The sequence below is a fragment of the Euprymna scolopes genome, chromosome 31, assembly GCF_053919585.1.
Source record: "Euprymna scolopes isolate OS-2025 chromosome 31, ASM5391958v1, whole genome shotgun sequence".
NCBI classification, from domain to species: Eukaryota; Metazoa; Mollusca; class Cephalopoda; order Sepiida; family Sepiolidae; genus Euprymna; species Euprymna scolopes.
Genome location: NC_136512.1, coordinates 3,292,487 through 3,309,480, shown reverse-complemented (window position 1 = coordinate 3,309,480; position 16,994 = coordinate 3,292,487). Strand labels below are relative to the sequence as shown.

General features: G+C 33.1%; 1 protein-coding gene across 1 annotated transcript in view; it reads right to left on the bottom strand.

The window, feature by feature from the left end:
* LOC145255597 (galactose mutarotase-like) overlaps window positions 1-16,994 on the bottom strand; it is a 2,088,268-nt gene that overhangs the window by 1,897,891 nt on the left and 173,383 nt on the right. The window contains exon 2 of the mRNA XM_080114082.1: window positions 3,851-3,972. Within this exon, the coding sequence (XP_079970208.1) occupies window positions 3,851-3,909 (59 nt within the window). The 5' untranslated portion in view covers window positions 3,910-3,972. The remainder of the gene's footprint in view (window positions 1-3,850; window positions 3,973-16,994) is intronic.

Genomic DNA, 16,994 nt, shown 5'->3' with positions numbered 1-16,994 from the left:
TTTTTATACTTCATGTTTATACTTAATTTTTATTCTTAATTTTTATACTTAATTTTTATTCTTAATTTTTATACTTAATTTTTATACTTAATTTTTATACTTAATTTTTATACTTAATTTTTATACTTAATTTTTATACTTAATTTTTATACTTCATGTTTATACTTAATTTTTATACTTACACTTTCCTAAATGTCCATTACACTTTACTAATTTATGTTTTAAGTTGACTGCATCTAGAGTACTCTTGAAGACATTCCTATTTTGTGGGGATCTTCGTTTATTGTTCGGTCCTCTCAGTTTATTAGTAGCGCTTGTCTCCTATGCAAACAGGCTTTGAAGGTCTCACTGCGTACGTTCAAACAGGTCTTTTGAGGGTCATTAATAATCTTTACAATGTGGTATTTCTCCACATCACAAACTTGGCACCGTTTTGAGGCTGGTGAGTATGCTGGTCTTCTCTCTATTATCCTCCATTTAATGCTGAATGGTGCTCTGTTGTCTTTTAGCTGTGATACTCGGGCGGCTAATGCTGTCTTTATCCTTGTTTTTGCCTTGCAGGAACTGTTGTGCATGTAAAATCTCTGCTTAAACGCCCATTTCGTCACACCTATGTATATATCTGGTGTATCGTTAGCCTGATGTGTGAGTGTCACCTCGTATATGAGGGATTTCACCCAGCTGTTTCCCTCTAATGGGCAATCTTCCCTGGATCTGCAAGAGCAGTCTGCAATTTCATTTTCATTGCATTCCTTTACGATGATCTTTTTTATTGATGGAGTGGTTGAATATCTGACCTTAATCGTGTTTCTATTGAACAGTTTGTGCAGCGTTTCTTGTGGAGGGAAATTTCTGTCTAGCAGTTTCAGAAATAGGTGTCTCACTCGTGTTTTTGTGTTGAGAGAAAACGGAGGTGAGAACCAAATGATGTTGCGCCTGTCTTTTGTTAGCCAATGTCGGGTTGGCTGGTATTTAACTATATATATATATATATATATATATATATATATATATATATATATATATATATATATACACACACACAGATCGAATGGAGATTTCTTTTTTGAAAAAGAGATATACCTCGAAATTAATAAATAATAATTTCCCTTGGCAACAAAAACAACAAAGTTTAGACCATTATTAAAATGAACTCTTCTCTGTTGACTGTGGTATGTTACTAGTCCTGTGCAGTTCTGGGAGGTCCAGCATTCCAGACTTTGCCTTCTAACCCTTTCTGAAAGAGTTAGTTTGTTGCTAATTGCCTGAGCCGCTCTTACTGGAAAATCTTGATGGAGCTGGCCAGACAGCTTTTGTAGGCCAGACTATATATATAGTAGTAAGTTATAAAAACATATATGGCAATTAAGCTACACAGAATATTCTATGTTTCATCCACGTTAGTATTCGTCAGGTTTATACACACATTCTATTGAATTTTTAGTAACCCAAGCAAAAGAATCTCCATGCTCTGATCAAACGCCGACATCTTCAACCAAGCAGCCCATATTACAATGAAGCGCTCCAAAAAAGCGGATTCATGGAAAGCATTAAATACCAGCCAAAGTTCGGAGAACATGCTGGATGATCTAACAATTCTATATTATTTGAAGAAAAGTATTCTCGTGCTTGTCGAGAAGTGTGTATCGCAGCATTGTCTTGCTGGAAAATCCAATTTCTTCCACACAGACGTGGACCTTCAGTCCTGATAGAAGCATTTTCAAGCATTGAAATGTACTTCAATGATGTTTGCCGCCCTTTCACTTCTTGCAACATTAGAGTCCCAGCTGACGAGAAAGCACCCCAGATCATTAAAGACCCTCCTCCACTATGTCGAGTTGAAAAAGTCTCTTTGGGCAAATTTTTATCATGCCAATAGTGTTGAAATCCATCTGGACCATCTAGATTAAACATTTTTCTCATCGGAGAAAATTACATTTTCCCACTTCTCTTCATCCCAAGTCTGGTATTTGGTGGCATATTTAAGTCGGGTAGTTTTGTGCTGTTCAAGAAGACGTGGTTTCTGCAGTCGCTTTAAATGATTGAAACCCTTCATTTTCAGATGCCTTCTGATGGTTTTAGGACTACATTCTGCTGCTGTTTGGCTTTTCAATCGACTTGAGCTCATACTGGAGTTTTTTTAAAACTTCTTCTGATACGGTGATCCAGTGATGAGGTTAATTTTTTTGGTCGACCTGGACTCTTTTTGTGCCAACATTGATCTGGATTTCTTAAAAAATTTGTGATGACCGTTTTGCTACGATTCATTTCGTTTGCAATGGATTTATGGGAGAGTCCACCCATATTAAGCTCAAAGATCCTTCCTCTCTCAAACTCTGATAATGGTTTCCCTTTTGCCATTTATAATTTAGTAAGATGTTTTTTATCCACTAACAAGTTGCTTTTAGTAACATAGAAGGCTTTTCGTATTCATTTTTTTCAAAACTAGCCGATTTTATTAAAGTGGTCTTATCATTTTGACCAGTGAAAATGTTTGTATTTAAAAAAAAATAATTATTAGATAAGGGTTAAGGTTTCGAACGAAGCAGATTTCATTTTTTTTTTCCATCATATTTTCCCTTTTGGCAATGGTTTCAACGATTTGTTTGATTAAAAATTCGATAATATGTGTAAACGCTTACTTTCTGACGTGGTCTTATGATTTTGACCAGAACTGTATATATATGTAAAAATTAAAGTTAAATTCTTTGGATTAAAATATAAAAAATATATTCAAAATAAACATTTATTGTTTGAAACAAGGAATATATGGAGCAGAATTACATTTATTATCTTAATCCATGGATTTTCAATAATGGCTTTTATCATCAGAGGAAATGAAATGCGACTAATAAAATGATTAAATGCACGTATATTTCGCTCATCAGTGCATTGTGCATTATTAATCATTTTACTAATATATTTTACTATATATCTGTAAATATACATATATATATAATATATATACATATATATATAATATATACATATATATAATATATATACATATATGATATATAATATATACATATATATAATATATATACATATATGATATATAATATATACATATATATAATATATATACATATATGATATATAATATATTCATATATATAATATATATACATATATATAATATATATACATAATTAATATATATACATGTATATATAATATATATACATATATATAATATATATACATATAATATATACATATAATATATATACATATATACATATATATATATAATATATATACTTATATACATATATATATACATATAATATATATACATATATATAATATATATACATATATATATAATATATATACATATATATATAATATATATACTTATATATATAATATATATACTTATATACATATATATATACATATAATATATATACATATATATAATATATATACATATATATATATATAATATATATACATATATATATAATATATACTTATATATATAATATATATACTTATATACATATATATATACATATATATATATATATAATATATATACATATCTATAATATATATACTTATATATATATACATATATATATAATATATATACTTATATACATATATATACACATATATATATATATATCTATAATATATATACTTATATATATACATATATATATATACATATCTATAATATATATATACTTATATACATGTATATTCACATATATATAATATATATATATATATAATATATATATATATAATATAATATATATATATATATAGTATAATGATAGAATCTTGAAATGAAAAGAAAGCGAAGCAGTAAGCTTATAAAATCTATAATTCTTACCACAATCGAAGAATTAAACCGCTGGAGCTACAGACAAATCTTCTTAAAGAGAAAGCCATCACTGAAAGCAGCGGATGTAATGACTTCCATTTTATCAACAGCTTTTAGCAGCGTTCACTTACCTAAGATGAAAAGAGAAAAAAATCATTAGATAATGAATAAAAGAAAAAGCCAACTAAATAATGGAATGGAAACGAAAAATATAAAAATGGCGGAATGTGAAGAAATCCTAACATCCTTCCAATCTGGAATGTGATTTTCTTTTACTTCAAATAAACTTGAAATCGGAAGAAAGCAATGTGTAGGTGTTGCGATATTTTATGCACGTATAATTTTAAGGGTATATATATATATATATATATATATATATATATATATATATATATATATATATTAGTAGTGGGACGGCTAATCAAGAATCAGAAAAATCGGAACTTTTTGGGGTATCGGAATCGGTATCAGAATCTGAAGAAAGCAATGTGTAGGTGTTGCAATATTATATGTATGTATAATTTTATGGGTATATATATATATATATATATATATATATATATATATATAAAGCTGAATGTGTGTGTGTGTGTGTGTGTGTGTGTGTGTGGTCACGAATAGGCTCCTATATGGTTAACTATTTTAAAAAACTGATTACATATAATGATAGAAGATGTATCGAGACACAGGAACGAGTATGTTTGAGCTGGCAGATCGGTGGTTCATTAAAAGTGTGGGGTTTGTGTTCGCGCCTGGTCCACAAAGTATGGAAATAAAAAATTTAAAAATTAAAATAAAACGTTTAAAAGTGTTTTTGAAATATATATATGTACATAATAATACTTTGATAAGTATGTTTTAACTTAAATAGGGAGGGTATAATAAAATTGTGGGGTCTGCGTTCGCGCCTGGCCTCCATAGAACGGAAATAGACACAAACTTTAATAAAGACTTTTCATATATATCTGCGTAAGTATACTTTGATAATCATGTTTCAGTTTGAAGATATATCGTATAATAAAATTATGGAGTGTTCGTTCGCACCTGACCTCAATAGAATGGAAATATGTCACAAAGTTTAACAAGGTTTTTTTTATATAGATCCACAGAACATTGTGATAAGTGTTTCAGTGTGAACAGGTATGGTATAATAAATTATGGGGTTTATCTATTTTATTTTTGCTTTCATCATATTTTGCTTTGGTTTTGATAACCTCAAATTCGAAGCTATCTCTTTGCAAGCCTTCCTTTTCAGAACCTATCATACTTTCATAAATCAGTCTATTTTCTGTAGGCTGTTTTTGAACCCAGTCAACGACGGGTACTTTTGCTAGTATATATATATATATATATATATATATATATATATATATATATATATATATATATATATATATATGGTCCTGGATATGACCTTAAACTATATCCAGTGCTGGGGCCCCAGCTTGCGGGCTTTGGGGAGTATGGAGCCACCCTTTAATTGCCATTGCTCTCAGGTCCACTCTGACCCGGAGTGGTAGTACCTGTTAGGGTCCCAACTATGGTTTTAATAGAAACCGACTTGATAACAACAAATATATTCCATTAAAAATTTTTTCTTCAAAATCTTTGGATTCGGCATTAAATAACCTGGAAAGGGTTGATATGCCGTAAAACAAAAAACAACCAACCAAATATATATATATATATATATATATATATATATATATATATATATATATATATATATATATATATATATATTAGTGTTGGGACGATTAATGAGAATCGGAATTGAGAATCAGAAAAAGCAGAGTTTTTTTAGGTGTCGGAATCCGTATCGGAATTGGAAAATTTTAAGTCTATTTTCCGATGCAAAAACCGATTCCTTAAATTATTTTTTTTATTTGCTTTAAGAAACATGGTCCACTGCTTGTAGTAATAATAAAATAATAAATATTTATTGATTTTAAACTTTCAGTAAGACTAAAATCTCTAAATCACCCCCTCACAAATGTATTTTTACGGGTGGAGAAAATATATGCACATTTAAGATGTATTTTCACAGTAATCGGGACAAAATAACACTTTCATCGTGAAATATTTAGAGATTAACAAAGAATCAGAATTGGAATCGATAATTGTATTGGAATCGGGAAATATATTGGAATCGTTCCATCACTTATATATATATATATATATATATATATATATATATATATATATATATATATATATATATACTAGCTGTACCTTGCCACGGAATTGGAAAAATTTAAGTCTATTTTCCGATGCAAAACCGATTCCTTAAATTATTTTTTTTTATTTGCTTTAAGAAACATGGTCCACTGCTTGTAGTAAAAATAAAATAATAAATATTTATTGATTTTAAACTTTCAGTAAGACATTCTCTAGAATCAAAATCATTTAATGGATTGTAATCAGAATTGGAATAAGGATTCAAAACATATGGTTTAGTAGTATTCCATGTTGATTTTATGTTTCTGAATTTTTAGGTGATACTTGATTATCATTAGTATTATTTAGATTCTTCGCGAGATCCCGTGACATAGCGGATAAAGTTCTTGATAAAAATTCAGTTGTAAAGTTACACTCTTTTGGAATTTGAAGGTTCAATCCCCAATGCAGGCGACACTTAAAAATACAATTGCGAATTACTTAGGACTTCTACGCAATTACGGTTGACAGAACAAGAACATGCTTCCTCTGTTGATTAAATAAACGTTTCGCTTCGAAGATTCCCGAGTTTGACAGAAAGATTCCCGACAAGATATACTTGAATAAGGTCGGAGGTTACATCGGCTGAAACGTTGTGGAAGTGACACTCAAGATAAGAAATCCCATCACCATCATCTGGGCTTCAAACAGGCTTGTCAAAACGCAAGCACTTCAAAAACCGAGTCGGAAATATTGGGGATCATAAGGTTGGCTGGTAAAAAAAAAGTTTACCCCTGCTGATTCGAACAGTGGTTTCACCAAAGAACGAAGATATTTGAAAGCACTTGTCGTGAGAAGTTAGTTGATATTTCAGATCTGAAGTCTAACGCAGCATCTTCATCGCCGTGACCGCTTCGTCAAAAGCCAGCATTGGGAGGATGAATATATTTCCTTACAGTATATTTTTAAAGCCAGAAATGGTTGCTTTAACTACACCAACTTGAAACAGTATAGAATGGGAGAGAGACAGTTCAAATTCGAGAGAAAGAGAGAGGGGGGTATTTCACCCACCGCAGAATAAGCATTGCTAAGTAAGGCTGTTTAAAAAAAAATCAGGAAATTGTAAAAAAAATACTTCCTGTGAAACATTTTCAAAGAAATTGAAAATAAAATGTTTTAAAGGTTTAATTTAAATGCCTAAAAATCAAAAGTGCATAAAATGGAAAACGAAATTTACGAAACTCGTGCGGAATCTTAAAACATGTTTACCCATTCATAACATCGTTTAAGCATTTTCTGTTCAACATTTGCGTATTTGAAACTAGCATGGCTATCAGGTGTTACCCGGGAACATGGACAATAAGATAAAAGCGTTAAAAAATTTGACTAACATCTTTCCTTTCAAACTGTCCTCTCCTCTCTGTCTGTCTGTCTGTCTATCTGTCTGTCTGTCTGTCCCCCGCTCTCTCTCTCTCTCTCTCTCTCTCTCTCTCTCTCTCTCTCTCTCTCTCTCTCTCTAAAATTGATAAAGATAAAAATAAAAGATGTAATCTTCATGCAAGATACTAAAAAAGAATAAATTGCATAATAGCTGCGTCAGGTGCGTTATATTATATTGCAGTGAATGTTCTGTATGCGCTTTTACTGCCGCAACTGAATCGCAATGAGAGATACATTTTTAGATGGAATCACAAGTTAAATCTGACCAAACCCGAGAATACAAGTGAAAGGATTTGCTGCAACCATTACATGGATCTTATCGTAACGGATGCCATAAATCGCAGAAAGGTTGACCGGTCAAGAAAAATTTTAAGGTAATTTATTAGACACGACCGCACAAAGTGGAATCTGGAGACAGTTTGCCCGCTATTATTTTATAATGTGATTTTATATTCCTCATTAAAAAAAAGGGAAACTAAAATTCAATTCTTTACACTGCTTGCCACAACAAAGTTTGTAAATACCTCTATTGGAAGATCTGTGCCTTGTTTGGGGTGAAAATGTAATTTAAAAAAACACACCGATTGCAAGAAAGAAAAAAAAAAGAAATACACAAACATCGAGAGAGAGACAAAAACAAGGATGAGAACCACACAAAAGAGTAGGAAAGTTCCTGCAGGATCTTAACCAGGAGTATATAGACAGGGATGCTTCATTGCAATGGTTCAAGAGTGGGAGAATTTCATTTGATGAACAAAGACTCTTTTGTAACCAGTTAAGATCTGACAGTGTTCTATGACAAAGACATACACAAATGACAAGGCCATCAAGCCAGACATTTTGATATGAAATAAACTTGAAAGAACTGCACTTATTGTCGATGTCACAGTTCCAAATGATTTTGGCTTTAATAGAACTAAACGGGAAAAGATAACAAAATATCAGGACCTAAAAAATAATCTAAAAACGACATGGTCTCTGAAAGAAATAAACATTATACGGGTTGTGATAGGAGCAACTGGCTTAAAAAAAAAAAAAAAAAAGAATCTCCAGAAGTACTTAAAAGCAATTCTTTAATGATCGAGCAGTAACGAAATACAGCCATAAAGGGAACAACGTCTATTTTTAAAAGATATAAATTTGAATCATAACGGAATCAAATGTTAGTTTCGGGAGGAGTTAGCTCCCTTAATCTCTTAAAACTAATTGAAGTAAAAATAATAAAAAATGTAATGGAATTAATAAAAAAAAAATGGCTGGCCTACATACAAATGGTTACTACAGGTTTCCCCACTCGGCGATTGAGAGGCCGAACTATTTAATGTCTGGATGGCCAATCCTATTGGCAGATGTTCATTACACTATTCGCCACCACAAAGTATCAAATACCTTGATTGGAAGATCTGTGGAGAGATGCAACTTGACAGATTGTTAACCATCTGAGAACAAGAACCACCGCCGATAACATTAAACAGAAAAGTGACCGTGTTCTATGACAAAGTGTCGATATTTCCTACCGACGAGTGGGGGGGGGGAGAAAAGACGTTTAGCTAGCAACGAAAAATTACCTCGTTGCTTACAAGCAAACGTATTCTTGTAAATATAACGCGCTGTTAACAGTTGTCGTACCGGTCTGATATAGATCTCTAACAACGACAAGAACAAACTACAACAACAAGCCTACAAAGGTGACTCTTTCTATAGTCTCAATCTCTCGTTCAGCGAGATTGCAACGAGACTGGAATGTCTATTTAAGCTATAAGGAATAGACATCCTATTTTCTTCGTTAACAAACACCAGGCCGGGCCGTTCACAGCCATGAGTGTCTTTCCCTTCCCACCGAGCCACCCTCGGTAAGTCAATCAATTTAATTATCACAAAAGACATACACACGGGCAGATATATAAAAGACAAGGCCAGGCATTGTAAAATGGAAAAAGCTCGAAATAACTGCGCTTATTATCGATGCCACAGCTCCAAATGATTTTGGCTTTAATAGAGCTGAACGGGAAAGGATAACAAAATATCAAGACCTAAAAATCCATTTAAAAACATGGTCTCTGAAAAAAATAAACATTATAACGATTGGCTTAATAGAAATATCTTCGGAAGTGCTTGAAAACAATTTCTGAAAGACCAAGCTGTAATAAATGCAGATAGCAGCTATAAAGGGAACAACGTTTATTCTTAGAAGAACCATCGGATATAAATTTAAATCGTACCGGAATCAAGTGTTAGCTCCAGGAGGAGTTAGTTCCCTTTACTTTTTAAAATTAACTCAAGTAAATTTAAAAAAAGACAACACTATTGACTTAAAGATGCTACGTTACTCGAGATGTATGGATGACCATTGTGGCGATAAATTGAATAGATATCTAGTGAGAATCGACCATTTTCCAGTTACATAAACTATTACAAACCTTACTATAAATTCAGAAATAACGCCACGAAAGAATGATGTAATTACGTTTAAAACTACCAGAGAGATCCGACGATGCCTGGGATTGAATGAGAATCAACAAAAGTTTTACACTCCAATATTTTTATTATCGGTGAAATCACCCATTTTTCAATCAACTTGATTGTCTTCTCTGGTTTTGGACCCACTGCAGTGCACCAGGAGGAAGCTTCACATTCCTCCCTGCAGTGACAATCCACAAATCGTAATGAAATCAAATCTTAGATCCAGGAGGATTTAGCTCCCTTGATCTTTTAAATTTAACTGAAGAATTCTTTTACGATAGTAAGAAAAAGAGGTTAGTATTGGAACGAGTTTATATGTATGGGTGTAGATTAAAGATTACACAGACCTGTTGAAAGAGACAGAGTTCGTGGATGTGTGTTCAAGTTAATAGTAAAAGCGTGCGTCACGAAAGATTAGAGACAGTACTGTAGGATGTGAAAAGAGAGCATCTGTGTAACGTAACTAAGTCCAAGTCTAGCGATAGCCATGTTGGATTCGTTGTCTTCCGTCTTAGTCGATTCCCGGGCCAAAAGGTTCGGGTGGGTTCTGTTGCGTCTAAAAAAGAGTTGTTAGGGATTGGTCCGAGCCACGTGGAGATGTCTTCAGTCCGAGAGCCAAGAAAAAGGAGAGAGAGAATTGCCACGGGTTTAACCTTTTATGAATTCAGTCACGTGATCAACTCGTCTGAGTGATATTCTTTGATTGGACAAGCCAGAATGAAAGTAGGCCGCTACAACCAATCAGCTACAATGTTATAAAACAAACATATCTAAAATCTTAAGCCGCGAGTATATGCTGCTCCTGCTGATACAAATTGCATAGTAGTACGTTTGAAATTACATGTTCGTGACAGTGTTTGTTTTTTGTTTGTTTGGTTTTTTTTATAAGGTACTCACCACTTATCAAGGCCCAGAAGCCACTCTAGGATAAGGGTTATTGCGTGTACAGTAATCAATGGGATAGTATTGTAGTAATCGTTAGTATTGGAGATTTGAACAATTGTTTTACTTAAGGGGGGGCGGTTCACCAGGAATTTGTTTATGTTGGACTTGAAGACATCCAGGTTGTAGTCAGGTGGGAAACAGGCAAACGGAAGAGAGTTCCACGGGCGTGCACTTCTAAGAAAGAAGCTTTGTTCATGGAATCTACGTTTTGGTTTTGGCCCAGATAAAGAGTGGGGAAAATTTTTGACAGTGGTTTCAGCTAGACGGGTGTTTATCGTGAAAGATTGTTGCGCTTAAGTTTTATAACGTGTGCGTTGGAATGTTACGCTTACGTCGGATGAACGAAGTAGAATAGAAGAAGAAAGAAGCAAAAAACAAACATCAAAATAATGAACAACTATCAAAGATTAGCCAATGCATTGTGAATGTGTTATCAGCAGCTCCCGTAATTCTCGCTTCTCCTTATTTGTCCCTCATTCCTCATTTATGAGTGATTTTTCTGATAAAGGGAGAAGAAAAGTCAGCAGTATTTTGCGTGAACAGTAGCTTCAGTTGTCGGAAATATTCTGTTCCTATGTCTGTCCTTGTGGCCATGTCACTAGTAAGGGTGCTGGATGTAAATGTTTTATCTGGGCTGACGTTATCCGCCTGATAGTCAGGGATCTGAATCTTGGATTAACCACTAAGGAGGCTGTTCTATCAGCAGGTACAAGTTACTGGGGCTGTCGTCTGAGCTTCAATCTATGCCCCCCCTCGTCAAACTTTCATGAAAAACACTCGTCTAGCCAAAACCACTATTAATAATTTCGCACACTCTTTAACTGTGCCTAAACTTAAACGTAGATTCCATGAACAAAGTTTCTTTCTTAGAACTGCACGCCTGTGGAACTCTCTTCTGCTTGCCTGCTTTCCAGCTGACTACAATCTGATTGTCTTCAAGTCCAACGTAAACAAATTCTTGATGAACCATCTACCTAAGTAATCCAATTTACAAAATTCCCACTACTTATGATTACTACGCTATAATCACATTGACTAGTGTGTACTCATTAACCCTTATCCTCGAGTGGCCTCCGGGCCTTGATAAATGGTGATTCCTTTGTAAAGAAAACAAACAAAGAAGACAACAAATATCGAAATAGCAAACAAATATCAAATTTTTGATGGACAATAGTGAGAGAATCATTTGGTGCCAATCTTTCTATTATTAGTCTGTAATAAAATCTTTCTATTATTAGTCTGTAATAAAATCTTTCTATTATTAGTCTGTAAAATAAAAAAGAATGATCTATTTAGTATCTCGCTATCATTCCAGGAATCAATTAACGACAAACCCAATTATCTTGAAAGCTACGAAACATAAAACATATATCAATAATATCAAATCTATTCCACGAAGATAATATATAACACTTTTATTATAATCCAATGTGAGGGTCGTCCAACAAGTGAAGTCCCCTATTTTGTAACTCCAAAAGTTGAAGAGCTACAAAACGAGAGTGATGCAAGTAAAACGAGCGATCTTTTTTACTCCAGAATTTATTTTTCTACATAGTCATCGCCAATCTCAAGCACTTTTACCAGGAATTCTATAACGCATCTGTTTCTGTCGTCGGCTGTCGAGTTATTGCTTACTAGTTAATGAGTTGTTTTAAACTTTTTATAATTAATGATGAATCTAAGTATAGATCTTTTCTTTTTTTTTTTTTTTTTTTTTTTTTTTTTTCAATGGTGGAATGTGTTTCAGTGGTGGAAATTTTTCTTATTCATTTTTCGTTGATTTTATAATTAGCATCTGGTTTACTAAAAACTAGCAACGCCCTGTATGTTTTTAAATGTCCTACTGGGAAATGTGCCTTCAAAAACAACTCGTACACGGGCATGATTAGAACCGGTATATCTCGCTGGTTTCCATGTCACCTGTCTTCCCTAACATTTACCAATACCTTGTAGTACACGACACCCCTAAAAATGAATTTAGAAACATATTAATAATAATAAAAAAAAAAATCGAAACCCCACCATTTAAGCTGTCTTAAGTTGTTCCTGGGCAATACCAGATGTATCCGCTCTTGATTAAAATCAATCCCAATCCGTCTTGAAATCTGAACGTGTTGTATTCAGAGGATATCATATACAAAAACCCACCCGGGGGCACTTTCAGATTTGTAAGATGTGATAACGCAATCAATAATTCGTATTGTTGGCGCACTTATTGTGCTTAGAACATAGGAGAGCGATCTTTATCAATCTCGCTTCTCTCTCTCTCTCTCTCTCTCTCTCTCCCTCTCTCTCTCTCTTTCTCTCACACACACACACACACACACACATACACTCTCTCTCACCCTTTTTTTCTCTCCTCTCTCTCTCTCTTTCTTTCTCTTTCTCACTCTCTTTCTCTCCATCCTCTCTCTCCCTCTCTCTCCCTCTTTCTCTCTTTCTTTCCCTCTCTCTCTTTCTCATGCTCTATCTTCCTCTCCCTCTCTCTTCCCTTCCCTATCTTTTTCTCTCTTTCTCTCCCTCTCCCCCTCTTTCATCCTTTACTTCCTCTCCCTCTCTCTCCCTCAATCCAGCTATCTCTCTCTCTCTCTCTCTCTCTCTATCCCTCTATCCCCTTGCTCTCTTCTCCCTCCTTCCCTTTCTCACTTTCTTTCTCCTTCTCTCTTTCCCTTTCATCTAATACACAAAATTATGTTCGTCAGATGTGAGAAGTTAAACCTAAATAGCATTTAAGCTAACAAATCAAACATCGATTCAGACCAGCCAATTTTCATGTTATTGTTGTTACATGTTCTCAGCAATACACTAACATGCTCAGTTACATTGTTGTTAGGGGGTGCTTGTTCGAAATAATAACGAAAATCGAAAAATTGAATTTTAACAAAAAGCAATTAATTAATTGCCATGAAATTGGTGACATACTATCAGGTCATCCGGCGTTGCCCGGTCGTAAAATACGCATAAATATTATATTTTAATTAATGCAGAATTCTTATATGTTATAAACAGTATTCATCTAGTATATATATATATATATATATATATATATATATATATATATATATATACATATATATATACATTATATATATACATTATATATATGCATTATATATATACATTATATATATGCATTATATATATACATTATATATATACACACCTTTTTATATATACACACATTATATATATATATTATATATATACATTATATATATACATTATATATACATTATATATATATACATTATATACATATACATTATATATATATGCACATTATATATATATACATTATATATACATTATATACATATACATTATATATATATATATATATATATATATATATATACATTACATATATATACACATTATATATACACATTATATATATATATATATATATATATATATATATATATATATATATATATAAAGTTACGTAAGTGTATACGTTTATATATTTGTATGTACAGGGTTAACCGCTAAACTAATTAACCGATCATTATGAATATTACAACAAGGTAATGGGGATTTTATTCAGTTTAATTATTAATTAATATTTGGTGATAGTGTTGGAACGATTAATTGGAATCGGAATCGAGAATCGAGAAAATCGGAACGTTTTAAATTATCGGAATGGGAGAAAATTATGCCTATTTTCCAATGCCAAAAACGATTCTAGTAATTGTTTATTATTTGGTTTGTTTTTGTTTAAAACTTAATATTCCATTACTGCTACTAAAGATAAAACGGTAAATGTGTATTGGTTTTAAGCTACAAACAAAATGGAAGTGTATAGAGCAGCCATGCAAATGTATTTTTACGTTCACAAAAATATATCACATGTTTTTATGGTAATCTAAAAAAACAACAACTCTATAACTAAGTATTTAGTGATTTTAAAAGAATCGGAATTGGTCATTGTATCGGAATCGGGAAACTTTTTGAATCGTCCCATTACTATTTGGTGAATTAATTTTCTTTGGTGTTTTTCCGATTCTGTAAGTATAACTGTTTTTTCTTAAGCATTCACACAAATCTCTTTGCACGCGTTCACGTTCTTTTATTTATTTATTTTTTTTTTTTTTTCAGTAGCATAAAAATTGCCGGTACGCAAGCAGAAAAATAAAATCATGGGATACAAATATAATTACAGTGCAGTTGCCCTGCACAGGCGACAGGATGCAGACAGTCGTTCCCCTAAATGAGCCACGGGGCCACCCACACTTACCCTCTTCATCAGATAAAGTTTAAGTTGAAAAAATAAAAAATCTCTTTTAAGTTAATTGCAGGCAGTAATGGATACACTGAACCGCTTGGCGTTACAAAGAGGTTTTGAAAGTGAAGCAAAAGTGCTGGGGACTTTGTGTAGCACTGCACGGCGTGGTCATCTCATAGGAAACTATGACTGCATTAAATATTTAAAATATCTTTTAATACTAGCGGGAAATTCCACAGCGCCATCTTTCATGCGTAATATATTGCTGCTGGACATTCTGTGGACGTTCAGCGTTAAAGACACTCGTCTAGCTGAATTCACTGTGAAAAATTTCCCCCACTCTTTATCTGTGCCTAAATCAAAACGTGGACTTCATGAACAAAGCTTCTTTCTGAGAACTGCACGCCTGTGGAACTCTGTTCCGTCTGCTTGCTTCCCACATGACTACAACTTGGATGTCTTCAAGTCCAACGTTAACAAATTCCTAATGAACCGCCCCCTTAAGTAAACACTTCATCAAATCTCCACACTAACGAAATGTACTTGCAATAACCCTTATCCCTGAGTGGCTTCCGGGCCTTGATAAGTGGTGACCACCGTGTAAAAAAAAAAGAAGACCTCGCGATATTATTGTAGCTATTGTGTTATCATTTTTTCGTCACAGATAATCTCAGTTTGTCTTAATGTTAGAAAGAAAGAGAGAGAGAGAGAGAGAGAGAGAGAGAGAGAGAGAGAGAGAGAGAGTGGGAAGAGGAGGAAGAGGAGATAGAGAAACAGAAAGAAATAGAAAGGAGGAGATCCTGTTGTATGGGAGAAATGGTTGGTGCATAGATAGACACCTTCTGCACTTTCTGGGTACAGAAAAAAAGGGGTCATCATAGTTTTGTTATAAAGACAAACTTCTGCAATTTAAATCAATTTTATTCATTTCATACTAGCAAGACCTGTGGAAATTCCACAGCGGCATCTTTCACATGTAATATATTACTGCTGGGTATTCTGTAGACATTCAGCGTGAATGTAGACACTGAAATATTATTGTAGCCCTTTTGTTAAAACTGTAAAAGTATTTATCTAAGTAATCTGATTAATGTACTGTCCGAATATATCTGGTTATTACAGTTTATCTCCAATATTCTTATAAGACTCTGTGACATATTTCCATTGTATGGACGCCCGGCGCAAACAGAAACCCCACGATATCATTATACCATCTTTAGACAGAACAGATACTACCTTTGGATACCAAAAAGGTATATTTTATTTTCACATACGATCCAAAAGCATCATTTTTTTTTTTTTTATTTATTTATTTATTTTTTTTACATTGTGTCTTCGGTGATCGGGAGATCCTATTTATTAAAAAGGGGGATAGAAAGTGATAACATACTACAAACATTAAATTAGCGTATCTATATATAATGATTTAATGTTCGTAGTATGTTATCACCTTCTACCCTCCTTATTAATAAATAAGATCTCCCGATCTAATAATTTGTTATCTGGAAACCATGACACATGTACACATATGTTAAAGGTACTACGAAATTAATATATATCTAATTTTTGGTACGCATGTATAAGCCTGACATTTATCCCAATCTTATAATGTATTAATTGACAAATCATATGCGCAAAAACGATTTCGACGTATGAGGTCCGCCACAACAACTAAGTTGCTCGGAAATCCACACAGATGATTTGTTTATAGTGGTGAAGGCTTTGTGCAGAACCAACCACATTTTTGGTACAACTGCTAACCTCAGTCGGTGCAATGACTGCCACAAGACAGAGCAGACAGTAGACCACAGGTTTTATATGTTTTTTCTTCTCATAGATGCATGTCTTAATGAAGACTGAAGGTGCATTTCTCCCGGTGGATTAAGCACCCCCCCGAGTACCAACCTGGAAATTTCTCGTCCC